This window comes from Pelodiscus sinensis, chromosome 1 (genome assembly GCF_049634645.1).
Source record: "Pelodiscus sinensis isolate JC-2024 chromosome 1, ASM4963464v1, whole genome shotgun sequence".
NCBI classification, from domain to species: Eukaryota; Metazoa; Chordata; order Testudines; family Trionychidae; genus Pelodiscus; species Pelodiscus sinensis.
Genome location: NC_134711.1, coordinates 156,746,125 through 156,773,733, shown reverse-complemented (window position 1 = coordinate 156,773,733; position 27,609 = coordinate 156,746,125). Strand labels below are relative to the sequence as shown.

Genomic DNA, 27,609 nt, shown 5'->3' with positions numbered 1-27,609 from the left:
TTGGATCACTGATACAGAGTGATTTAGATTGTTTGGTAGGAGGGGATTTTATTATGATATGTAAAAAGAGTAGGATCAGGGACTTTATCCTGGGAAGAAGTAATCCTGAAAACGTCTTGGGGATTCTGACGGATAATCAGCTCAACATGAATTCCCAGTGTGACACTGTGTCCAAAAAGGCCATTGTGATCCTTGGAACTTTGAGTAGGAAGGAGAATATGTTACCTCTCTGTCTGGCATCGATGCACGTGTGGAATTCTGGGTCCAGTTCTGGTGCCCACAGTTCCAGAAGGATGTTGATAAAAGGGAAAGGATCCAAAGCAGAGCCACCAGAATGATTAAAGGTTTGGAAAAGAGGCCTCAGAATGATAAGCTAAATAGACTGAGCTCTTTGAGCCTAAAAAGAGAATATTAAGGGATGATTTGAGAACAAAAATGAGAACATAGAGAGCTCAACAGCCTAGCAAACAATGGCATAACAAGATGTGATAGTTGGAAGCTGATGCTAGACAAATTCAGACTAAATATAAGGCACAACTAATTTTAAATAGCATGAAAAACTTACTAGGGATTGTGGTAGAGTCTGTATCACTGGAAATTTTTCAGTAAACATTGGATTTCTTTTTAAAAAGTCATGCTCTAGTTCAACCACAGTTATTGGATGTGAAGGTGAAATTAAGGGACATTTCACAGAATGTGCAATGCTGGCAGTCAGATAGATGATCAGAATAGTCCCTTTTGGCCTTAGTCTATGAAAATGGATAAAGGAATTCTGACAAAAATCAGCATTAACTTCCTCTTACGTAGGTCTGGGGTAACTGGAGAGTACCCAATCTTCACAAAGGAGGATACTGAGGGTAGAGTGGTAACTGCCTCACTGTCACACACATAATCGTACCCCTCCCCAGGTTCAACACTTTCTTGCCCCCCCTTTACCCACAGAAAGACTAGTAGAAATTTAAGTGATTAAAATTTGGAAAATATAAGCAATGGCTCATTGAGGTCACATTATGTAAGCTCATCATACATGGAACTCCCAATATTAAAAACCTGAGTTTTACTGTTATTGTCCATTGGTTTTTCCTAGGTTGATGGGACCCTCAGATAACTGGAATTTTTAGATAACTGGAACGCCCTAATCCCTGACCATGACAGATAATACATGTTTTACTGTACTTACCTTGGTTGTTATACTTGACTATGCACATGGAACAGAACATTAGCTTTCTTGTATAGTAAGCAAGATCCAATTAGTATGCTATCTGTTCTTAAATTATACTTTGCATCTGACAATGAATTGAACAGGGAGATTAGCATAAATAAATGACAAAGTACAGGTTGTAAGTATTATGAAAGCATATGAATGATGTTTTCTAGAGAGAACAGGAAGATATCCCGCTATGTCAAGTAAGGATTAATAAAATCAGTTTAAAACAATTTAACACAAAATGCGCAAGAATAGTGCAAGCACATTTGGCTATGTCTACACTGGCCCCTTTTCCGAAAGGGGCATGCTAATTTTGAACTTCAGAATAGGGAAATCCGCGGGGGATTTAAATATCCCCCACGGGATTTAAATAAAGATGTCCGCCGCTTTTTTCCGGCTTGTAGATAAGCCGGAAAAAAGCGTCTAGACTGGCCCGATCCTCCGGAATAAAGCCCTATTCTGGAGGCTCTCTTATTCCTTACTTCAAAGTAGGAATAAGAGATCCTCCAGAATAGGGCTTTATTCCGGAGGATCGGGCCAGTCTAGACGCTTTTTTCCGGCTTATCTACAAGCCGGAAAAAAGCGGCGGACATCTTTATTTAAATCCCGCGGGGGATATTTAAATCCCCTGCGGATTTCCCTATTCTGAAGCTTAAAATTAGCATGCTCCTTTCGGAAAAGGGGCCAGTGTAGACGTAGCCATTATGTCTACAAAGGTAACAAAGTAATTTATTTGAGCAGGTGGCCATTAAATAAAATAATTGTCTGGGTTATTATAAAGGAAGACGGAAAACAAATGCCAAACAAATGTGCAAGCAAAGCTGATCCATTGACTATACTGTACTGGACTTCCTGAAAGCCATTAAGCAAGTCCCTTACTAAAGGCTCTTAACCAAAGTAGTCAGTGATGTAATAAGAGGGAAACTCCATTCATGTATCAGTAACTCGTTGAAAGCTAGGAAACAAATGGAGGAATAAATGGTCATTTTTCACAGTGGAGACAAGTAAATAGTGATATCCCCAAGGAAACTGTATTGGGATTAGTGCTGTTCAACATATTCATATGTTAGCTGGAAAAAGACAAAACAGTGAGGCAGCAAAGTTCTCAGACAATACAAAATTACTTGAGAGTTAAGTCCAAAACTAACTGTGAAAGGCTACTGTAGTAAGATGAAGGCCTACAACATGAGCCAATGCAACACAGACCTGGTCTGAGGCTTACCTCACAATGGACAAAACATGGCTAACATAAAGCTAAGCTGTGAGCAAGAGACAGGCCCCTGCTCACAGAACTTGGCACAAACAGGGCTAAGAGTGCAAAACACTAATAGGTAATAGGCCCAGGTACAGAACAATAATTGGCACTGGTCATAACTTGAAATCACATGGTACCACCAGTTTGTTAAAAAAAGACCTTGGTACCCGCTCTCCACAAATACCAACCCCGATTCAGGAAAGGGTCTAAAATGACAGCATGATGGATAGAGATGATTTAATCAAACCACAAGGTACAGGGTGATGAGTGGAATCTAAGTAGCATCAGAGGGTGGCAACCTGATACATCAGCAGTGAGGTGTGAGTTTTTTGTACCTGTATATAAAGTGGTGTCTTGTGGGGACAGTCTTTGTATGTCCTAAGAGGCAGAGGGAATTTTCCAGATTGAGTCATTCCATTGTGGCAAGTACAGATGTGTAGTGGTTCAGTAGAGTCTACTGACAACTGTTACTGTACTTCACTTTACAATAAACCTGGCCTGGCAGCTTCCATCCTTCTCTGGTTTGTGGTTTTTGGGAGCCCTCTTGGGGTCTACTGTGGTCATTGGGCCCACATCATTGAGCACACATGTAAGCAGCCTTCTTATTATTATCATTGACAGAGCCAGAGAACTGTGAGGACACCATGGCAGTAAATCCACCAAACTACAGCTACAAAAGGATCTCACAAAACTGGGTAACTAAATGGCAGCTGAAATGAAATGTTGATGAATGCAAAGTAATGCACATGGAAAACATCACCCCAACTATACATACAAAACAATAGGCTCTAAATCAACTATTATCACTCAAAATGTGATCTTGGAGGCATCCTGGACAGTTCTGGGAAATCATCTGCTCAATGCAGGTTAAAAAATAAAATAAAAATCTACCAGTGGTAAGAAACATTAGGCAAGGGAATGATAATAAGAGAGTAAATATCATGTCACTCTATAAAATCCAGGTACACCTACCTCAGGAATATTGCATGCAGGTCTGAACACCCTCTCAAAAAATAGTAAAAACAGAAAAGGTAAACAGGACAACAACAATTACTAGGCATATGAAATAGCTCCCATGTAAGAGAAGATTGAAAAGATGGGGGTTGTTCATCTTGGATAAAAGATGACTTGGGAGGGGGGATGTGGGGGGAGGGATGAGACAGAGGTCTAAAATTAGGAAAGGTGTGGAGAGAAATGTATGTACAGGCAGTCCCCGGGTTACGTACAAGATAGGGACTGTAGGTTTGTTCTTAAGTTGAATTTGTACATACGTCGCAACTGGTACATATTGTAGGGGAAACTCTAGCCAAACATTTCTCCAGAGCTCAATTTTATTCTCCCACACTTCACTTCCCTCAGTCCTTTATTCTCAAGCTGAGGTGTCTGCTGAGAAAAGCCTCTCCACGTCTCCCTGGTCTGCTGGGGGAGGGGGGGCGCTAGCTTCGCGTCTCCCTGGTTTGCTGGGGGGAAGCAGCTAGTGCAGGGATGCCTCACCCCGTTTGTAAGTAGGGATCCGATGTAAGTCGGATCCATGTAACCCGGGGACTGCCTGTATCATAGCTTCCTTTTATTTAAAGCTTTCTGTATTTCATTTCTCCCATTCAATTCTGAAATCTATGAGGAATGCAATTTTTGTGTGTACTAAAAGAAATGTATACATAAACCCCACTTCTCAAAGTCATTCAAGAGTTCCTAAACCCATCATGAAGTAATAATAAAACATCCATATGATAAAAATAGTAGGGGCTTAATAACCACGTGAAATTCTCCTGAATAACTTGTCCCTGTTATGGCCTGATTCTCAGTTGACAGTACTGAAGTACTTTACCATTTGAATTAAATGAAACCTGTAAATTCCAAATTGTTTTGCTTATGACTAAGGTGTAGCATTGCTCATGTTTGGTAATCAATTCCAGGCTCTCATATAGATATATTTCAGAGGGATAGCTCTGTTTGTCTGTAAGGGTGTGTCTACACTGCACCCATAGGTCAAAATAAGCTATGCAATTTGAGCTACACAAATTGGGTAGCTTATTTCGAGTTAATTTCAATATAGCTTGTTTCAAAAATTGGTACTGACTATACAGCACCAAATTTTGAAAGAGTGCTATTCCAAAACATCCCTACACTTCATAGAACAAAGTTTACAGGGACGGTGGAATAGCAAGCCTGTTATATGTTAAAATAATGGGCCTGTTCCAAAGATGCGGAATAGCTATTTTGGGATACCGGAAGCCTACACTATGCCTACACTGCGCAGCTAACTGAAAAAATTAAGAGACAATGAATAGTCCTGCAATACTTAGAGACTAACAAAAATTTAGATGGTATCATAGGCTTTCATGAGCACAACCCACTTCTTCAGGTTTACAAGTATGGCTAAGTTTTGTTGCAGAAAGGTAAAAAGTCAAAGCATCACAAACAGAAATGGCTAATCTGGCTGGCTGAGTAGGCTTTCATGCTGCACAAAAACCTAATTTTACAAATAAAAAGCACCACAGAGTTGACTTAAGCAGTGTTGAAAAATAAGAACTAGATCAAGTATGGCACATAACTTTTAAAAGAAGTGCTATTGTATATGTAAGTTTCTGTGTGACATTAGGGAGGGATGTTGGGCAACTCCTGCTTTCTTCACTCTGCTTTAACAGAATTCAATGTATTCACTAATGCAGAAATATCTTACTGTTTCAAATCTTACAGAACACAATAGTAGATATCAAACTTAGGACCCTAAACACTGGCCATACCTTTATATCTGGTGTAATGAGCTTAGAGAGACACATTTGTAGAACTGAAGTTTCAGTTTTTAATTACTCTGAGAAACAAAAAAAATCAAACTTGCCCAAAGGACACCAAAGTATTGTTTAGCTGTTTTATAACTTAATATGAATACTAAAAGTCATTTTGAGTTTGAAGCCAGCTTTATTATGCTGCATGCTCCCCCATTATTTTTCTAGGGGCTTTAGTTTCACTGAACATTTCAGGAGCATATTTGGAGTGGAAGGGCTCCATATATGCTCCATAACTCAGAAATGGAATAATCTTAAAGCATAAAGCACGATATTTATGTTACAGTGTCAAGAGGAATTAAAAATTAAGTTGCATTGTACAGTTTAAATTGTAGCAAAAATTAACCATTGGCACAAATATAAGAAAGGTAAACATGTTTCAGTACAAAACAGTGTAGGAAACTTGTGAAAAAAGTGATAGGAAATCAAGGCGGAGGAAAGTTTTTCAACAAACAGCAGCATTTTCTTCACATTTTCTACCATTTGTGCAAATGCAGCATTAAGGAAACACCTTTATTTACAAAACAGAGGTAAGGAAACAGAAGTTAAAGCTCCACACCCTTTCTTTTGTGACTGTTGCACCCTTCCAGATTCATCAGCATCACACTGCCATCAAAAATGAGGTTTTGGTCAATCACAGAAGAGAGCTGAGTGCTAATCTCATGCGTTAGTGTAAACATGAAACTCATGCTTGGGTTGTCAGCTTGTCAATTAAATCATCAACTGTGTACACAAGAAGTTTCATGTCGTCCTTCTCGCTCATTCGGTGCTGACCAACTTTGCGGAGGATAACATCCACATCTTTGCTAAGAACATGATCTGCAATTTCCATGGATACCTGCCATGGGACATCTTCATCCTTCATGCCATGGATAAGTTTTATGGGGCAAGTTATAGGAATAGGACTGTTCAACAGACAGTGGTTTTCTGCCTCTTTAATGAAGTCATATGGCAAACAATAAAACCCTTCCTCATTGTGTTTTGTTGGCAGCTTCCATTCTCCCTTTTCTTCTATTTCTTTTTGGGCCTGTTTAGAAAAAGAAAAGACAAAAGAATATTCCAGACAAATTTAATGTACTCTTTTTATAGTAGGCACCCAGACTCCTGAACTCTGTTTTTAGCACTTTACTAAGAACAAAAACAAAATACCAAAGTCTTGCAAGTTTATTATGAAAGAGAGATATCTGACCCATTCCTATGATCCCCCGACATGTGCAGGAGGGAAACCCCCACACTGAGCCTTAGAAGCTGATCTCTACCTTCCTCGTATAAACTTCAGCTATTCAGGGCTCTCACAAAAGCAGGCCCTCTCAGTCATGACCAAGCCAAAAGAGTCATCAGCCCCATAACAAGCCACAACTGGTTTTAGTTTCTATGAAGTCAAATAAGGGTCTGAGGTGTTCACAAACTGTCAGCGAGTGAAAGACTCATGGGGAATAGGGGCTTTTCATTTGTTTGTCTCCAAAGGTTTGCCTTCAGCTATTTATCACATCTCCAGAAGTTCACAGAAAGGGAGCGGTAGAATTATGACCTGATATGTTTTCCTGACTCTCCCCTTCCTACAGGACTTCATTCCTTTGGAACACAAAGAAGTCACCAAGGAAGACGAGCAGATAAAAACATGAGGGCAGGGGGAACAGGAGACTATTTGATGCCTTTCTTCCTCACAAAAAGTGAAGTATTTAGGCAGCCCAATAAAACCAAAGCTTTTTGATGGGACATTCCCTCCCATCATCCATGATAAGCCCTTCTTATATTTAAGGCTGACAAGTGATAAAAAAATTATAATTGCAATTAATCGCGCGAATAAAAAAAACGTAATCACATGTGCTGCCCCTTTGAAATGTAGCAGTGGTATTTCAAAGGGGCAGCACCACAGGAGCCTGGAATCAGCTGGAGTCCTCAGCTGACCCAGGCTCCATGCAGCGCTGCCCCTTGGAAGTGCCACAGCGGCATTTCCAAGGGGCAGGGCAAGGTGGAGTCCAGAGTCAGCTGGAGTCCCAGCTAATCCCTGGCTCTGGGTTATGAAGCCCTTTTGAAGTGCTGTTCTGGTGCTTCAAAGGGGCTTTGCAATAGCAAAGCTGGGGACTTCAGCTGATACCCAGCTCCGCTTGCACTGACCCTCTGAAGTGCCATTTTTGCGCTTTAAAGGGGCAGCGCATTAGGAGCCTGGGATCAGCTGGGGACTCCAGTTGATTACCGGCTCTGCATTGCAAAGCCCCTTCAAAGGGTCAGTGCAGCATTAATGCCTGCGATTAACGCATTAAAAGGATTAACACATTAATCCTGTCTTGCGTTAATCGTAGGCATTAACGCAAGTCAATTGAGAGCCCTAGTTATATTATAAAGGTATTGCTAGCAAAAATCAAAAAGCTACACTAGAATTGTGCACTCAGGTAAACTTTTCAACAATCACTGAAGGTGTCAAATTTGCAGCCCAAATGAAGTATGACTCATATTATACAGAGGAATCCTACTTCTATCCCAGATATAACCTACCAAATTAAATAAGGTTCAAATGAAAGTTCATTTGCAATCTTAACAGTAGTTTTTGCAACTACACCTCTATTCCCCACTCTGTCATCTGTCAAGGATACCCACTTTAGGCTTCCAGTCCCTCAGCTGTTCCTTCTTCTGTTGAGAGAGCTACCTCTCTTTTTCTCCCAATTGGGTATGTGACATAGTGGGGACTGTATTAACTGTTTGTTTTGTTGTGCAATATGAGATTCCTACTTTCCTGTGCTGTTCTGTAGTGACTGTGTGAGTGTGCGTTCCTCAGCTTCCCTGGGTACTGCAACACTGTCTGGAGGGGGAGGGGCATGACTCACTGAAGAAATGTATTCGGCCTCTCATACCTGAGGGCCAGACAATAGGGGTTGGTCTAGATTACATGGCTCTTGTCGCCAGAGCCATGTAGATTAGTTTGCTAGACATACCCAAATGAAGCGGCAATTTAAATAATTGCCGCTTCATTTAAATTAAAATGGCTCCCACGCTGAGCCGATCAGCTGTTTGTCGGCTCAGCGCACTAGTCTGGACGCTCCGCGGTCGACATCAAAGGCATTTGTCGACCGCCCTGTTATGCCTCATGGGATGAGGTTTACCGGAGTGGTTGACAAATGCCTTTAATGTCGACCACGATGTGTCCAAACTCCCCCCATTTGGCTACGTCTAGTTAACTAATCTACATGGCTCTGGCGACAGAGCCATGTAGTCTAGACATACCCTAGGAGATAACTTCTGCCCAGGAAGGGCCGAGTGCAAGCTGGGGCCTACGGGAGTTTCTCTCAACCAGTGGTACAAGTACCCTTAGGGGTACCTGAGAGAAGTCGGGGGGGGGGGGGGGGGGAGGGAGGGTACGTCAACACAAATGAAATTTGGAGAAAACTGAATTTCTGTTTAAGTTTTACAGCGCTTTATTATTTTTGTACTTTTTACACCCAAAAATTTAATTGGCTACAATTAAATTGTTTAAACAAATGTGTTGCAATGGTAGAAACAAATTCTGTGTGACTGAAAACTGTAGGTACTGGGGGTACTTTTTTTTTTTTTAAAGGGGGTACTTAATTCTTTTTTAAAAAGGGTACTTTATTTAAAAAAAAAAAAAAAAAAAAAGGTTGAGAAACACTGGCCTAGGGGAAGGGCACGGTCTCTGTGGGATTTTAGGATGGAAGAAGAGGCTTACAGTGGGAAGGGGAGGAGGGGGAGAAGGGCCCCAGACAAATTATCTTCTCCTCAAGAGGAATGATACTGACTGCTCCTGGTTCCTGTATTCACAACTATCCTATGCTATGCAGCGTCCCTGGCAATAAATAAACCTTCTGTTCTACCTGCTGCCTGAGAGTCACATGTGGCTGTGGATGGGGGTGGAGAGCCCATTATTTCCAGGCTTCACAGTTCCCTGCCACATGTCAATTTCCCAGCAAGGCAGGGAAAAGGCTCATGTCTATGTTTTGCTTTCTCAGAGGCTATAAACAGTGTAACTAACTGCCAGAGTTACAGGTAACCACACTCCCTTTTCCTAAACAGGCACATATATTTTAAGATGCAAGAACTAGACAAGACCTGTGTAAATAATAAAACCTATATGCACATTAATAAGCCTAGTGGAGATCACCCCTAACTCCAGCAAGGGCTCTAGTATGCCATCAGTCCTTGAAACCCCAACAAGAAGTGTAGTTTCAAGTTCATACAAGCTTTACTCATAACACAGACTACACCTTTCCTTCATACAGATTTGGTCTTCCAAGACCATGAATAGGTAGTCAGTCAGACCACAGTTTTCACCTCAAAAAGGGTGGGAATGGGAACCTGCTTTCACCTCCCGCGCACACAGTACTTCCTAGCAAACCCACTTAACTTGATTTGTCCCAAAAGTTTCCTTTCATCTGGAACAATGTTGAAAATAGCCCTTTGAAGCTTATTACGCTTCTCCAGTTTACACTGGCCACATCTCTTCCCCTAGAGATGTCACAAGAGATCTCTTCCCCACAATTATATATAAACTTTGTACTAATGATACAAAGGATTCCAAAGCTATTTCAGATTAATGCATTATGATCTCCCACAGATATTGTAGGAAACTGCCATATCTGTTACAGTAGCATTGGTACCTCCCTGGTCTGGCACCCTCAGGATTTGACTGGACCCAAATGAGGGGATTTGCCAGACCAGGGGAAGATCTACCATTGAGGCCGGGGCCTGCGTGGCTGCTATTGCATCCTTGCTACTGTCCAGCTGTTGGGGTCAGACTTCCCAGCTGCACCGGCTGCCTTTTCTCCTCCCCCATGGGGCTCCTAGATGAGTAGCCACCACCCCAGTCTCCTACTGCACTCCTGCCCCATGGCCAGACCTCCCTATAACTGGACTCTGTGGTCCAGGTACATCTGCTGGACCACGGATGCTGCCGGACCAGAGTGTCCCAGTTAAAGGAGGTAACAACCTGTATATGAAATTATAATTTGGTCTTTGAGGTAGAATAGTCACACTTACCTTAGTCTTTCCCTCCCCACACTTTGTTCAATCAGCCTGCTGTCATAACCCAGAAGTCATTTGACTCAGACCTCTCTTTAATCCATAGACAGTCTCTCCCCTTTTCTTTCTGCATGTCTTTAAAAGACAACCTGCTTATCCATCCATGCAACTAAGATTTATCCAAGCCCTAATGATGTCACATCTCAATTACTGCAACATTCTTCTCTTTGGCCTTGACAAATGCTTCTTCAAATATAATTTTCCTAGCTTGCTTTTTTGACCACATCAGCACTCTTTTCCCATACCATTTCCACTGACATATCATTTATAAGCTGCTCATCTTCATTTTCAAAGCCCTTCACTGTTTACTCCCAGCCTATCTATCATTTTTCACTCATGATCAAATGACAACTCCTACCTCTGATCAGTCCATGTTACCACCCTTAATGGGTCACTTGCTACATTTTCAAACTAGCATCTTTCTGTTCTCTCATACTGCTCCTCATATATGGAAGGTGCTCCTGGTAAGAAGTGCAAAACTACCTACTTCTTATCCCACTTCATGAACACTGCTCAGAACTCTTCTTTGTTATGATGCCTACAAAATCCTGACAGATTGCTGGTGTATTATACTGACCAATACTGTCTCTTTGTATTCTCCCTTTCTGTATGTATCGGATGTCTTCTGTCTTCTATACATTTTAAGTTGCTTGGGGCAGGGGCCATCTTTTTGTTTTGTGTTTGCACTGTGCCTAACACAAGGAGTGCCTGATCCCCAATAAGGCTCTTACATAGGGTGGTAGTGACAAATTTTCATTTTAGCCAATTCTGATTATTTCAAATTGAGACTTCTACTATTTTGCAGGTGGTGAGCTCAACAACTATTACCGCTCATTTAACTATAAAGTTAAAATGAAAAACTTTAACATGGTATTTCACACCTATAAGTTTACAAAATTTTTCACAGAATATTAAACGCAGTTACCATTTACCTCAAGGGGAAGTTGTTTAAAAGTTGACACAACATAGTCTGCAGCTGCAGCTACTCCAACTAGAGCGGCCACCTTTTCTGGACGAGCAATTGCTGCATGAAGCATTAGCCATCCACCCAGGCTGGATCCTACTAGAATCTTAAAATAAAATTTGAAAAACAAAACACACAAGATGATTCTATCTGAATTATCAGTTTACTTTTTAAAAAAAAACATTTTCAACTTTGTTTAGCTACTTAAACCCAGGGCATAATGTTCAGCAAAACTGCAGTCAGTCACTCGCAGTGGGAATTTTGCCTAAGTAAGCACCACAAGATCTACAGGTTTTTGTTCGTTAGGGCAGGTTACTGCTTTCTTAGACTCATTCATTGTAAACAAAATGAGAACTGAAATGTAGTTGAGCTTCAAGTACTTTTACCTTTTATTTTTCCAGCGGTGGAAGTCCTTAAACATTTGATTTTTTTTTAAAATAAGCATAGTAAAGGTTGATTAATAAAAGTCAGATGTTGTCAATGCAAGCAATTAAGACAAAACAAGTATTAACACATTACAATAGTTATAATATTCACTCGGATTCACATAAGAAGTAATTCCTTAGTAGAACTCCCTCTCATTAATTTAAAAATGAGCTTTCTGTTGTATTTGAAAGTATCCATTGCCAAGGTATCTAAGCAACAGACAGCTTTACACTGACTTCTTAACTTTATTCTGTTTTGAACTAAAATGGTATATCATCAAGTTGTTCATTGACTAACCTACTCTGTTTTCCAGCTAGTGTTGTTCTACAATGTTATATCCATTGCTATTAGCTTGTGGATCAAGCACTGCCATTCCTGTAATAAGATACTTAATGACTGACATGTTTTTGTTCCATTTGAAACAGTTTTTGCAGGAAACGAGTATAAAAGGTAATTTTTTTTTACATGATCATTCACAAAGATCATTAAACTGAATTCTGCATATGCAATGCTTTAACTTGGGAGAACAGTTTATGCAATATTTAAAAATAAAATATAACCTGTGGTCCATCTGTGAGTTCATCCAATACAGATAAAACATCCTTCCGCCACTTTCCAACTGTACACTCTTGAAGATTACCATCTGAACTTCCACATCCTGTATAATCAAATCTGCAAGTTAACATTCAAGATAAAAATTTAATATTACTTACAGAACAAACTACATCAGACATTACCTACACAGAACAGGAACAATACTCTTGACCATTAATCAGAATTAAACTACTGCAATGAAGACAATATAGCTCAACCAAGGAGGTTTGCAGAAATTTCAGTTAAAAGAGAAATATTCTCTGATGTCAGAGTATATACATAAGGATTTGTGAGCAGGAGAACTAGCAGATCCAATGCACTAATTAGCTCCTTAAATGTGCAAATCCGAACTGAAATCAGACATATGGGGGGATTCTTTTTGAAGAACGAGTCAGACATACATGATTTTTCATTTTTAGACTTTAAAGTCAAGAGTCTCCTTTATATCCTATACATGGTTTATAAATATGTTGCAATAAAGATGCATGTTCTCAATACAGTAAAACCTGTGTTATCCGGCATGCTCAGGGATTAGGATGTTTCCGTTATCTAAAAATTCCTGTTATCTGAGGGGCCCATCAATGGACAATAATAGTAAAACTAAAGTTTTCAATATTGGTAGTTTTGTAGTTTGAGGCTGTTGGTCTCACATTTCTATTCTGAATTAAAGATGATTAGTACTTCTTAAATAAAAATTTGTTAAACCAATCATGGTTAAACCAAGCCAGACCTGTGCGCTTGAAGATCTGACAGTATTGTGGTTGGGGACAATGCTGGTTAACAAAGTTTTCTGGTTAACAGAGTGCCGGATAACAAAGGTATCACTAGTGATAGAAATGTAGCCGTGTTAGTCTGGGGTAGCTGAAGCAAAATGCAGGACCATGTAGCACTTTAAAAACAAGATGGTTTATTAGATGATGAGCTTTCGTGGGCCAGACCCACTTCCTCAGATCAAATAGTGGAAGAAAATAGTCACAACCATATAAACCAAGGATACAATTAAAAAAAAAATGAACACATATGAAAAGGACAAATCACATTTCAGAACAGGAGGGGATGCGGGGGGGGGGGGGGGAAGGGGAAAGGTATCACTGTACTTGACATTAAGTTTAAGAAGGTACAGAATGTTTCATCTATACGATACAATTAATTTCACTGGGTATATTTCTCTAAATCCATTCAAGATACTTGACCAGAGCTCATAATATTTAACAGTTGGGTTTTCACAAATAATATTCTATAAGAGAGCTAAAATGAGAACTCTGACCTAAGGCCCAAAATCCAGAAGCTTCAAGTATGAGTCCACCAACACAGTGCTTCACACAATGGAGTTTAAGTACACAATTTTAATTTGTGTGTGCTAGCCATAAATTAAGTGAAGATTTCTAATTCTGAAGATTTCATTTTTATGCTGACAACTGTACTATTTCATGAAGCACATCAGAGAAAATTAGAATAGAGAAAATTGCAATTTCAATGAATCATGCAAGTATCTTGAAAAATTCATTTTACCGATTTAAATAACCTCTGCATACAAAAGATGAACATATCTCCAATACAGATTGTCAGATACAATATCACAAGAGGCTGACCTTATCTCTTACATTGCACACTTTCAGAAGTCTAACAGGCTGAAATGGAGGAGGAATTTACAGCATCTTAAAGGTATTTTACAGAATTCTTCAATCCTGCCTGCCACACTGTAATTCATGCTAGTTTTTCTAAACAATCTTCTTGACTGTACCTGACAAAAGCATGACCAAGAGATTTGCAGAAATCCTCAAGTGCAACTGCTTTCTGTCCGTTCATATTTGAATTAAGGCCTGGGAGGAAGACAACACCTGGGTTCTTGCCTTTTATCTTATTATACGCTATATTTGGACGATCAGATCGACTAAGGAAACTGACCGATGACTTCTGTCTGCAAGCTTTTAAAAAAAAAAAAAAAGACATTTTATAAAGAAAGTTATGACCAAAAATACTTAATACTTAGGGTAAGATGCCAGAAAATATATTGGAAATCTTGAAACAAAAATAGTGTAGTTTAAGTGAAATACACAATTCTAACAGAGTTTGGCAATTATGTTCAATACTATCTATTATGATGATTCCAACTGATTCTGGGACCACAAGATGATATTCAGGTCACACAATACCAACATCTTCATATTGTAATCAGAATGTGGCTGATTAACCCTTGCCAGTTTTAACTGAACGTTATTGAACCTTGATTTGTTACTGAGGAAATGTGAAATTAGTAACTCTACTTATCTGGTTAGTTTAAAGTTATTTATTTGTGGTACTTTATTATTTGTCTCCATTATTCCAAAATAGTATGCTTTTCAAAATGAATCTTCACAAGTTGTTATTTACAGAATACCATAACTGTGGAACAATTAAATGCCCTGATCCTCCACAGCGGAGTACAAACCCAGCCCATCTCATGCCCAGAGCCCTACTGTAGCCAATGCTAAATAGAACAGAAATAGGTTGGCAGGAGGTCAGAACAATGAAACAAGCTTGGGATTTTTTCACCATAAGAAAACCAATACATGGAAGTAACATTATTGTTGTACTTTGAGAGCCAAACAAATTCAATAAATATCAAGCTTTAGTAACATCAAGTTAGTCTGGAGACTATTGCTAGTTAGTTTGTTTCCTGTTTCCACTGATACTTCAATATTAATGGGGAAATTAGAACTGTGAATGTTAAAACTTTATTTTCAAGATTCATAATTCCATCCTACATTGTTGTTCCTTACTCAGTATCAACAATATGCATCAATGAGGAAAAAGCATACAGTGCTTTGATTAAAATAAAAAAATCCACCCTGCTTTAAGAAAAGAAGTGATAAAAAGTTATAGACAATTCTTCAGGCAACACTGCTGCTTGCTCTGCTATTTTCTATTTGGTATCTGAATCTGGCCCTAAAGCCATCTTGTCATGTATTGCTTAATCATAAAATGAATAATTTGACAAAAGCAGCTTTTAAACCTTGCTAGAAATACGACCTCTGCAAAGTCTAATCAACCATAAGAGTTTATTCTGATAACTGGGATTAGAAATGGTTTCATCATCTTTTCATATGTTATTTTGCTAGATCTTTTTAGTGAAGGAGATCTTTGAAAACCCTAGATATTTTCCTCTATGCCACCTGAAGTTCAGCAAAGGTCTTATTAAGCTCTCTCACTTTTATAAGTCTCCTTTCTATTCAATTACTTCAGTTCCAAAACCCCATAACTACCGAATCATTTACTGCAGGTTGAACCTCTACGATACAGGATTCTCTGGTCTGGCAACAGCCATGGTCTGGCAGGACCGCAAATGTTGTTGGACCAGAGAGCCCCAGGCAGAGAGGTTGCCAGTGGCTGGGAGCTCAGTGTCCTCATGGCAGAAATCCCAGTCAGTGACCAGCAGACAAAGCAAGGCTGGGCAGGGAGTCCTGCCAGCTGAGCTCATAGCTCGCCAGCCAGAGGCAAGGAGCTCCTGCCTGCTGAGGGCATAAAGCTATTGCTGGCCAGGGACACAGAGCCCCTTCCTGCTGGAGGCTCAGAGCTGCCACCAGCTGGGGACACAAAGCCTCTGTCAGCTGGAGGCGTGGATTCATTGCCAGCTGGGGGCAGGGAAGCCCTAGCAGCCCAGGTCAGGAAGGGGAGCCCCAAGCCTCAGGGCCAGATCCAGGCAAGCCTTAGGTTGGTCACCCCTGCCCTATATCATTGTTGGTCCTAGAATGAGCTGCTTGTAACTATTCTGCCCCACTGCACCTTAGTGAAATTATTATTTAAGTTAACTGTGTCTAACTAAAGTAATTGAAACAGTTGAAGAGTTAAGTACAGTATGAACACACAAATAACAATCCTTAATTTAGAATTGACTTGGACCCCTCCACTAACAGTGTAGACAACCAGCCTCTAAAATGCAAGTTTCAGTACATTTACTGCTGTACAATAACTTCAATCTCCAACTGAAAGCCATCCTTTACTTAAGCTACAACAGTATTTTTTTGTAGATTTAGTTTAAAAAATTAATAATATGAAGTTCAAAAAAGCTTCAATGAAAAGTGAGAATTGCCACATGGGCCTTCTAAAAACTAAAATCCTTTTTTATAAAAGCTGGCTGAATATTAGAAAAAAATACTCAAGTGGTACAACCTGCCCTCTTCCCCCCCAACAAATACTGGTACATATAGACTCTCTCTCAGAAAGACAACACCACTATTCTCCCATGAACTCACTGTCATTAGGCAAATTCAGTAAACTGACAAATTCGCTGACTCAAAATGAAGCGTTTATTTCTGGTGAAAAATTTTCCAGATTAACCACCCACACAGAGGCCAAGTCAGTTTCTGGAGATACTGAAGAATACACACCACAAATTCACAGTCATACTTAGAGGAAGCAACTTGTTGCTGAACAATTTTAAACTCAGATTGAAGCCAGTCTTCTCCAGTTTTAGGGAGAGCTGCTGTTTTCCTGTGTCTCTCCCCAGGGAGCTAAACCAGATGTCCTTCCCTACAGCTCTTAGTTCTTCCCTACAGCTCCCAGATGTTAGCTCCACTTAGAAAGGCAGCAGTGAAGGGCATGCTTCAAAAACTGCACCCCCTCCCTCCGCAATTACCAGTCATCTCTGGAAGAAAGGCCCTAACCCCACCACCCTGCTGCAGAGCAGAATCGTATGGGTGTGAGGGGCTCCATGAATCACTCTAATGGTAAAAGAGCCACAAGCAGCTCATGAGCCACAGTTTGGACACCTTGATTATTATAAGTTATTTTAAAAAAAACCAAGACCTCTACTCCCTCTATATCCAGCACTCTTACAGACCTTTGCTAAACTGTTTCAGAACTAAGATTTTGTGGAAACAATACAGTTTGATTGAACAGACTAAATTATATTACAATGGATTTAATAAATAGTTATACAAGCAACAATTTATTGATGCAGGTCAGGTAAATAATTGCACTTGAATTTGAATTTTAAATTAAGTTTAGCTAATTCAGGTTGAAAACAATGTAACTGGGTCTGTTTCTATAGCCTCTGATCACACTTAAACAGTAAATAAGCTAAGTCTATTTTACCTCATTTTGGTGCCATTTTTCTGGAGTGACAGTATTTGTTTTATTCCAAATCTATGTGAATTCAACATTTCCACCAGCTTCCTAAGGGCTCATGGTTGCTTTTAATATTTATTAAAGCAAACTACAATCAGTACACCTTAGCTTACAATGTCTTAGGGGAAGTCTACTCAGATCAAGATGGAGCATCAAAGAGCAATGGGATCTTCTGAAGGTGGGCTGAGCCTATATACGTCACTAACAAATGACATTTGTTCATTCAATGACAAATAACCCTTGTCATTTGTTCAAGGAAGTCTTGAGGAAGACTTGTCATTTGTTCAAGGAAGTTGAGACCTAAGGCTTCTATCATGAGCTCACCAACCCTGACACCACATCGATGCAGCAGCCTGAGAGCTGCACTTCTGAAAAGAAAACTGCCATGTGTGTACACATACCCCCCCACACCAGGCAGAATGGTCCACAAACCAAGTTCAGGGTCACCGCCTCTGAGGTACCACCAAGGCATCAGGGATGATCATAAGCCCCGTCACCCTGGGCAGCTGACAGTGTGTGCCAAGCACACACGGAGAAGCTGAATGAATTCTTTGCTTCAGTCTTCAGAGCTGAGGATATTGAGGAGATTCCCAAACTTGAGCCATTCTTTTTAGGAGACAAATCTGAGGAATTGTCCTAGACTGAGGTGTCAGAGGAAGTTTTGGGAAAAATTGATAAACTTAAGAGTAACAAGTCACTGGGCCCAGATGGCATTCACTCAAGAGTTCTGAAAGAACTCAAATGGGAAACTGTGGAACTATTAACTGTGGTTTGTAACCTATCCTTCAAATTGGCTTCTTTACCTAATGACTGGAAGATAGCTAACATGATGCCAATATTTAAAAAGGGCTCTAGACGTGATCCTGGCAATTACAGACTGGTAGGTCTAATGTCAGTACCGGGCAAATTAGCTGAAACAATAGTGAAGACTAAAATTGTCAGACACGTGGATGAATATAATTTGTTGGGGGAAAATCAACATGGTTTCTGTAAAGGGAAATCATGCCTTACTAATCTGCTAGAGTTCTTTGAGGGGGGTCAACTAAGAGGTGAACAAGGGGGATCCACCAGATATAGTATACTTAGATTTCCAGAAAGCCTTTGATAAGGTCCCTCACCAAAGGCTCTTAAGTAAAGTGAGTTGTCATTGGATAAGAAGGAAGGTCCATTCATGGACTGATTGGTTAAAAGACAGGAAACAAAGGGTAGGAATAAATGGTAAGTTTTCTGAGTGGAGAGAGGTAACTAGTGGGGTCCCCCAAGGGTCTGTCCTGAAACCCATCCTATTCAACTTATTTATAAATGATCTAGAGTAAGGGGTAAACTGTGAGGTGGCAAACTTTGCAGATACCACCAAACTACTCTAGATAGTTAAAACCAAAGAAGACTGTGAAGAGCTTCAATAAGATCTCACCAAACTAAGTGATTGGGCAACAAAATGGCAAATGAAATTTAATGTTGATAAATGTAAAGTAATTCACATTGGGAAAAATAATCCGAATTATATACACAATATGATGAGGACTAATTTAGCCACAACTACTCAAGAGAAAGATCTTGGAGTCATTGTGGATAGTTCTCTGAAAATATCCACTCAGTGTGCAGCAGCAGTCAAAAAAGCAAATAGAATGTTAGGAGTCATTAAAAAAGCGATAGAGAATAAGACTGAGAACATCTTATTGCCTCTATATAAAACCATGGTACACCCACATCTTGGATACTGCATACAGCTGTGGTCGCCTCATCTCAAAAAAGATATATTGAAACTGGAAAATGTTCAGAAAAAGGCAACAAAAATGATTAGGGGTTTGGAATAGGTCCCATATGAAGAGATTAAAAAGACTTGGACTTTTCAGCTCAGAAAAGAGGAGACTAAGGGGGATATGATAGAGATCTATAAACTCATGATGGGTGTGGAAAAAGTAATTACTTATTCCCACAATAAAAGAACTAGGGGTTACCAAATGAAACTAATAGGCAGCAGGTTTAAAACAAACAAAAGGAAGTTTTTCTTCACTCAGAACATAGTCAACCTGTGGAACTCCTTGCCAGAGCATGTGGTGAAGGCTAGAACTTTAACAGAATTAAAAAAAAAAGAGCTAAATAGATTCCTGGAGGTTAGGTCCATCAATGGTTATTAGCCAAGACAGGGAAGAATGGTGTCCCTAGCCTCTGTTTCTCTGGAGATGGGTGACAGGGGAGGGATCACGTGAGGATTACCTGTTGTGTTCCCTCCCTCTGGGGCATCTGGTATTAGCCACTGTTGGCAGACAGGATACTGAGCTAGATGGACATTTGGTCTGATCCAGTATGGCCATTCTTATGTTCTTATAAGGAAGCGCTACAGAGTGCCTGGAGCAGTTACCTCTAGAACAGACAAGCGCCTGGGGAAAAGCTGATGTGTATTATGTGGGGGGAGGGCAGGGGGGAGACACACACAACTCTGGTACTGACACCACAGCAGCAAATGACAACCAACCCTAGAATGCCAAAATGTGTGTGACCCCCCCCCCCCCCAACATGTGGCTGCTTCACGCCCCGCCCCCTGCACCAGCTAAGGCTGCGGGCAGTCAAGGCCTGCGCCTTAGGGGTCATGTGGTGGCAAAGCTCCTCCAAAGAACCCCCCACCCACCTCACCAGGACAGAACCCACGTCACCCCAGAGCGCGCCCCAGCCCCGCCCCCGGAGCCGCACGTGGCGCAGATAACGGCCTGGCCTCGCGCTTACCCGGCAGCTGCCCAGGAGCCTGCAGCCGCGCAACGCGGCTAGGCCCGGACCCCGCGCAGCGAGCAGCGGCTCCGGCCCAGGTCAGACCCCGCAGCCAGAGCACCCAAGCCCCGCCACCCGCAGCCATGTTCCGGTCCCGCGTTGTCCCGCGTGGGGTGAATCTCCAACCCTCGTCCTGGCTCAGTAGCGCGGGGAACAACTGGGCATGCGCCGCGCGGGGTGTGCGCATGCGTTCCTAGCGTGCGGTGTCTCACGTGATCTATGTAACCGACGCTGGGTCAGTGGGGAAGGGACCGGACTACGAGAAAGTGCGCAGGCGCCTCAGCGGGACCGAACGCGGGATGGCTGCGCATGCGCCTCCTGGAGGCGGAGCGCATGGGGAATGCGCAGGCGCTTTGAGACTCAACTCTTGGTCCCTTGGGGAGGGCGGGATTCCAGTCCACGCCCCGCTCTTAGCAGCGCAGGCGGCGGTCAGCGCCGGGGGGAGTTTGCGGTGCCGCGGGACGGTGCCTTGCTCCGTGCAGCCCCTTTCTAATGGCACGAACCCAACCCCCCTCTTGCTCCGGCCCCTCTCTGGGGGGCGCCTGGGCTGCGGATTGGGGCACGAGGGGCAGCCTTAGCATATCCCAGCTCCGGGGAGGCAAGGGCGTGTTCCTCTAACTCCAGTGGTCAAAATATGACTCACGGGCCGGATCTGGCCCGCAGGGTGCAGATACATGGCAGTAGCAGCTAGCAGCGTTGTGTGGGATAGAGCCACCGGGCCAGGGTCAGAGCCCGCAACTTGAAACCGGGGATGAAAGCAACTAGTTGAATAGCAGATAAGAATAGGCTTGACTCGTCGCTTCCTCGGCTGCCTCTGTATCAGAAGGAGCAAGGTGGGGAGCCGGCCTAAAAGGTGGGTGGGGGAACGTGTATGGGGGAGGCAAAGACACAGCAGGGAAACAGCTCTAGCAGGGACTCAAGCAGTCCCCGTTCACCTGTGCTGCTGCCTTTGAAATGTAGCTACATTTCAAAGGCAGAAGTACTATAGTTGGGACCCAGCATTAGTGGGGGCTGCTGCAGTCTCCACTAGCCAGTTCCCACTGCACCTCTGGGGATAGCGAATGCCCTATCTCCTCGTCAACTAAATAGAGTACTAGATGGGAATTCTTTCAACTACTTGACTAGGTGATTGAAATTTAACATCCCTACTTGAAACCTCTAACCTGCTGCCCCAGGTCCTGCATACAAACTCCCTCCTAGATCTTGCACCCCTTCTATATTCCAGTCCCTGTCTGGAGCTCCCTCCTGCGCCTAAATTCTGTTGTAGACCACCCCATCTCTATTAATAGAAAATTGTGGTCTGTCGCCACTTAACAAAATTCTTGGGCCTGGCTCTCCTACAGAAATTACTGCCCATCCTTACTCTAGCTCCTAAACAGATGGGCAGCCAGGGAGGCTCGAGGCCCTGCCACCACCCATGGGTGCCACTCCACTATGGGTGGCCAACCAGACTTTTAGCGGCCAGGGTCCCTTTTTGGGATCTATATAAAATATAGTCAGTAGGCTTAGGCCACCTTCTAGGAATCCACAGAACAACATTCCTCCTCCACCCCCTCTAGTCTATTTGTAATCATATTGGGAGTCTTGGCAGATGCATCCAAAATTGCAAGGTACGTAGAGACTGAACTAACATCCTCTGCCTTCAGGTCAAGATCAAGTCATAGGAAAAAACGTGAACATGTGCGTTTTCTGTTATGTGCATGAATACAAATTAAGGGCTGGCCATTTACAACACTCAGACTAAGTTTTATTAAAAAAGAAGGAAGGTTAATGAAAGATATACATGCCATGCAATTTGGGAAGGCAGTATTCTTCAAAAGATTGCTATATCTAAAAACTAATACCTATACTTAAAGATATATTTTTCACAATTCTTCAGTGGAACAAATTATAGGGTCATCTGATTTCAACTACTTTTTGCATTTGTCAACAATATTAAATATATGGAATGCAAATGATTATAGTGATAAAACCGAGTGTTTTATGAGAAGAAATCAGGTCAATATTTAAAAATAAAAACAAGCTTTTTTAAAAACATTTATTTAGAAGTCGCATCATGCAGGATACAAAAATTATTAGAAAACCTGTATAACCATACATAAGTAAAATCAAGGTACAATCACAGGAAAAATACAATTCAAAGCATCTATTCTCTGGTATTTTTGTTTTAAACTGATTAGATTACAAGTTTCTCACAGCTGTAATCTGCATAAACACTAAGATAAACATTTTCTCTGGTGATAAATTCCATCTTTCCTGATTCATCACATCAGATCTGGCACATAGCAACCATGTTAACTGTGCATACCATAAAAAAAGAATTTCATACCCTTTCATGCCAGGTACAGGATTTTGAAAGTGCAACATTTTCTACAAGCATAACATATTCTTTCAGATTTAAATTTGGTTAACCAAAAGCCATTTTCTTTTTCGCTTTTAGTGTTTCTTTAATTAAATTAACAATATGGCACTTATAAATCCAGAATACTAAAATAAGGAACTATTTGAAGACTTCCCTGAAGTCCAGGTTTCATTCAATAATAACTTATCTTTATATAATAGTCAAGGCTAGAAATTAGTTTTTAAATTTGGAGAACATTTACAAGGAGCATACATTAAAAAAATAGGTCTTTGCCGTCTTTGTTACTTAAGAACTTATCTTGCTTTGTGCTCTACCCTATTATGTTGCCCAATTCTATGATCATGGATGCTTTGAACAGTCTCATTGGCTGAGGTTAGTGGGAGATTTTACGCAGACTTCATTTGGGCAAGGATTTCACTCATTGATTTCTGTAGGCTGTTCAATCAGCACATGTTAATTTTAGAGTAGACTATCTATGGCAAGAAATTGCTACAGCAACCAGACAGTGAATCAGTTCAATGCCTCCTCCAGAGGGAATGCAGAAAACTTATGGCAAAGTTAAGTTTGATATTCTTGTCTCCATTTATTTTTGTCTTGTGAGAGAGTCCATCTTTGAGATGGTATTTTTGTTGTGCTATATGTAAATGAATTTATACATACAGCTTGTGCAATCAGTAATTTAAATGTACAGAATACTGTAGCGATTGAATTATAGTAAAATTAAGGAAGAATTTTGACATTGTTCATTACACAAAGCTAAAGCATAGCTCGAATTTCATTCTTTTACAGGAGTCATGTAAATCTTTGGCTCTGTAGTAATACTTACATGTATTATAGGCTGGTGTGATTGGTTTTTTCCACATTTTTTCTTTTTTTTTATAAAATACATTTAAGTAAAAGAACTTTAAAAAGCCAGCTAATTACCTATAAATGTCAAATAGTACATATTAAAAATATATGCTATTATAACTTTCTGTTCCATTTCTAAAATGTCTGCAAATCAATGAGCACACACAAACAATTCTGTAAACAGTTTAGTTCGTATTTTTGAAGACATCTTCTATATAGTGTTGATAAAAATTACTATTGAATCAATATATCATACTTAAGTTGACTTGATTATCCATTAGGACACTATGACATTTTCAATAGCTTTAGTTTTTTTGCTACTATAATGATCAGCTAAAAAAAGCAAATAGTCTTATTTTCACTTGTATATATGAAATCCTTTGATTATGAGGGTCTGTGTGTACATCATAGGAACGATACTTGTGAACGTTATCAATATTTTGTATATGGCTTTTCAATTTCACTTGCATATGGCTAAATTCATGTATAAGGTTATTGCAATATGCCTTGTAAATGAACTCTTGCACCATTTTATTATAACATGAAGTGCGTGTAGCCTTCTGCTCCTGTAACTATAACATCCATCCATATCCTCATGGCTTCTGGTGTTGGAGCAACCATGTAATATATTCGGTCATGAGTCTTAACGCTGAAAGTGAGTAATGGGTTAGGACTCTGAAATAAAGAAGAAACAGCAAAATTAGTTGTATGAAATGAAACCAGTTTACTGACAGTGAATAAAATCCTGTACTGGGAGAGTGTTAAGGAAAAAAACAGTTAAACAATGGCTACTTTACATCTCATATTGAATAACTCAGGATCTGCTCATCTCCATTCTACTATCTCTAGCAGGAAATAGAGGTGTTTCTGAGTATTCAGGCCCACTGGAGACAGACTGTATGACTTACTCCTGAACTGAGCAGCAATATGTGAGACCATCAGCTTTAGACCACAATTAGCTTCCCCTTGTGCACCTGCTGCATCAAGTGATCAAAAATCATTTTCAGTTTTCAAGTTCACATCTTGAGGATAGATTAAAACAGTTCACAATCCTTCCCAATTGCAGATACTAGTCAGGGTACTCCTCTCAGGGCTTAAAAATCAAATCAAATCCCATCTTGGGATAGAAACATAACTATATCCCCTGATTGAGACCATCTGTAAATGCAGTTCTAGTAACCTAGGATGAAATTCTGGCCCATTGAGATCAGTGGCAAAACTCCCATTAACTTCAGTGGAACCAGGATTTCACCCTTAAAAACACCACATTTAGGGAGAACCTCTGTGTATGTGTAATCAAACATATTTTCAGCATCTCCGACTAGAGGCTCATACAGAAGGTTCCATGTGCTCGTCTCTCACCTGTGGAGTCCTCCCTAAGCCCTTAGGGCATGATTACATTATAGAGAAGATTGAAGTTGCTGCTGTCAATCTTCAGGGTTCAAATTAGCACATCTAGTGAAGACACACTAATTCGAACTGCGAGGTGCACTCCGGTCGATGCTGATAGTCCTGCTTCCATGAGGAGTAAGGCAAATTGAAGGAAGAGTGTTCTCCCTTTGACTTCCTGCAGTATGGACAGCGCCAAAAGTTGAGTTAAGCTACTTTGACTTCAGCTACGCAATTAATGTAGCCGAAGTTGCGTATCTTAATGCGACCTTGTCCTGTAGTGTAGACATACTTTACCACCATCTCTCTTTTTTCCAGAGATGGGTGGTGGTATAGAACAGAGATTTATATTTCCCGTGCCCAGAATTAAGCTTTTAACATTTAAGTCTGGGAGTAGGTGCTGTATCTAAGTGCTGTTCTCTTTATATAATGAAAACTCCATTAAAAGAGGCCAAATCAATTTGTCTAACTTCTTGTTTTCAACCTCTGCTGAATTTCTAACATTTATCTGAAGGATGAGTTCTGACTACTCAGTGACTGGAAAATCTGAAAAGTGTCTAAGACTGGGACTTTTAGAGCAGAGATAGTTTAGTGCTGACCCTAATGCTTAGAAAGGAAGAACCTTTTTTCTTTTTCTTGTAAAGTAATAAACACTATAAATTCTTTGTGTGGGGCAGCTCTGCAGCAGGAGCAGACACCTGCTGCTACTTCACCGCCATGGACCGCATCCTGGAGGAGCCGCCACACCAGCAGGACCCCCGAGCAGTCCCAGGAGAGGAGTCAGCAAGGTTGTCCAGGGAGGCCACACCATGTAAGTGCTGTCACTGTCCCCCTCCCGGGGAGGGCGAGGGGGGGAGGGGAGACCAGGGACTACGCGCGTGGCCCTTGCTTACCACACATCACATAGCAACCTGTACATGTGCAAGCACGTGCCGTGCCACCCCTGGGCAGGTGGCTCCAGCTGCCTGCCACACAGGCCGTGGCCTGATAGCCACATGTGTGTGTGAAGAGACCGGACATGCTCCTGACCCCGGACCAGGACATAGCAGCATGCCCTCCTTTCACAAGTCCCCTCTAACATCTCCCTTCCTCCCCCCCCCCTCCCCACCGTGGCCACACTATACACAGCACAGGGGCCTGGGTGCGGTCTCAGGGTAGCTCCCACTCCCAGGGATAGCTGGACATTCCAACCATGGCCTCTGTGCAAGCACAACGGCTCTGACGGTTCAGGGCACGGTCATCCTCACCTCGCAGAGGGGGGCTGGGCTTCACCTACTGTGTCCCCAGGGAGAACTGACCACTTCTCTTCCTTCTCCACAGCCACACCAGCTGCATGTGCAGGGCGCACCACCCTGCCCGGGACATCCTCCCACACCCGAGGGCTCAGCAGGTCCACTGCAACACTGCAGGGGTACCAAAACCAGCAGCTGGGGGCCCTGCGAGCCTTGCACCACACCATGGAGCAGTGGGTGCAGAACGAATGGGAGTTCCAGTGGAAGCTGCTTGCCCAGGGTCGTGCCATCTGTGCCCATCTGTAGACCCTGGTGCAGAGCGTGCTGCCTTGTGCTGCTCCAGCGCCTGCTGCCTCCCCAGTTCCCATTCCTCCTTCCACTCCTTCTCCCCCTCCCGCCTCTCCCTCCTCAACCTCCACACCCTTCTCCTCAACCTCCACAACCCTACCTCATCCTCCACACCCTCTTTCGCATCCTCCCGGGGACACCGAGGCCCCTGCACCCGCCGTGCTGGGAGACAGTTGGCCGGGCGAGACCCCCACACCTAAGCTTCCCCTCCCCCTTCTTCCCCTTGCTTCCCCCTTCCAGCTCCCTCCTCCCAGTTTTCCCCCTCCCCTCTCCCACCCTCTCTTCTCCCCTCTCCCGCCTCCTTTTCCCTGTCTCCCCAGAGTTTCATCCCCCTTCCAGTTTCGTTAAATAAAGAGAGTTTATATTTTTTAAAATACGTGTATTTTATTTGACATCAGGAAGGGGAGTTAGGGAGGGGTAAGTGGAAGGCAGGCAAGCAAGCAGGGACACCTGAGAACTGGCTGCTTGGGGGAGAGGGGGATGTCCCGTTAAGCACAGGCCTCAGATAGCCTCAGGCAACAGCCACACAAAGACACTCCTTACCTGATGCCCTAACCCTGACCTGGTTCCAGCTGGCCTTAACTCCAAATCAGTGTCCACTCAGTATGTAGACGCGTTATTTCGAAGTAACTTATTTAGAATTAACTATTTCGAAATAAGATATTTCGAAATAACGCTGTAGTGTAGACATACCCATAGTGAAAAAGATGTAAGATGAGACTTATTTTTTGCCCAAAGCCAGAAAGGGATTGCATGGCACAGCAGGGATTAGAACTCATACATTCTTGGACCCCTATCCCATTTTGAGACCACATCACTTGCCAGGTGGACTCTTCTGACTCTCAATATCTTGTTTCATATACAAAACTAACAACTATACATGACAGAGACGAGGTGGGTGATGTATCTGTTATTGAACCCAATTCTATTGGTGAGGGAGACAAGCTTTCAAACTTATACAGAGCTTACCCTCTTATATTGTGGGACTGACATGGCTACAACAACAACACTGCATACAAAATTGTGTGCGCCAGTCATCACTTGGCCACTTTACTATATATTCTGTGCTTTCCATGCCTTGTGTTTTCATTTTTAAGCTCTTTGGGACACAGATTTTAATCTTTCTGTGTCTGTACAACAGCTACCACATTTTGGGTGTTGCTATAGGATAACTAATAAAAAATAAGCATATTTACCTTATATGCATTTTTTAGATGATCATAATAGACTTCTTCAATGGCTTGGAAATATATCACTCCTTTTAATTTAGTTTCATGTTTGT

At 41.7% G+C, this 27,609-nt stretch overlaps 2 protein-coding genes and 2 long non-coding RNA genes across 16 annotated transcripts in view; 2 read left to right on the top strand and 2 right to left on the bottom strand.

The window, feature by feature from the left end:
• On the top strand, window positions 1–5,989 carry LOC112544757 (uncharacterized). The gene is made up of 3 exons (XR_003088085.2): window positions 1–344; window positions 3,084–3,157; window positions 5,842–5,989. It is a non-coding gene; the product is annotated as an uncharacterized LOC112544757 (long non-coding RNA).
• On the bottom strand, window positions 5,365–20,307 carry ABHD10 (abhydrolase domain containing 10, depalmitoylase). The gene is made up of 5 exons (XM_006116812.4): window positions 20,106–20,307; window positions 14,014–14,197; window positions 12,236–12,347; window positions 11,218–11,355; window positions 5,365–6,278 (listed from the first exon to the last, which is right to left on the bottom strand). Exons 1-5 carry the CDS (start codon window positions 20,230–20,232, stop codon window positions 5,937–5,939), a joined length of 903 nt encoding a protein of 300 aa, XP_006116874.3. The 5' UTR covers window positions 20,233–20,307; the 3' UTR covers window positions 5,365–5,936.
• On the top strand, window positions 20,293–27,530 carry LOC106731542 (uncharacterized). The gene is made up of 4 exons (XR_012897553.1): window positions 20,293–20,773; window positions 20,818–21,000; window positions 25,425–25,558; window positions 26,068–27,530. It is a non-coding gene; the product is annotated as an uncharacterized LOC106731542 (long non-coding RNA).
• PHLDB2 (pleckstrin homology like domain family B member 2) overlaps window positions 22,183–27,609 on the bottom strand; it is a 95,047-nt gene continuing 89,620 nt past the window's right edge. For 11 of the 13 annotated variants that reach the window (XM_075908491.1, XM_075908494.1, XM_075908490.1 and 8 more), the window contains 2 exons: window positions 27,524–27,609; window positions 22,183–24,033 (listed from right to left, as the gene is read on the bottom strand). In XM_075908491.1, coding sequence (XP_075764606.1) covers window positions 23,893–24,033; window positions 27,524–27,609 — 227 coding nt within the window. In that variant the 3' untranslated portion in view covers window positions 22,183–23,892. The remainder of the gene's footprint in view (window positions 24,034–27,523) is intronic. The other 2 variants (XM_075908498.1, XM_075908497.1) reach the window with 1 other exon arrangement.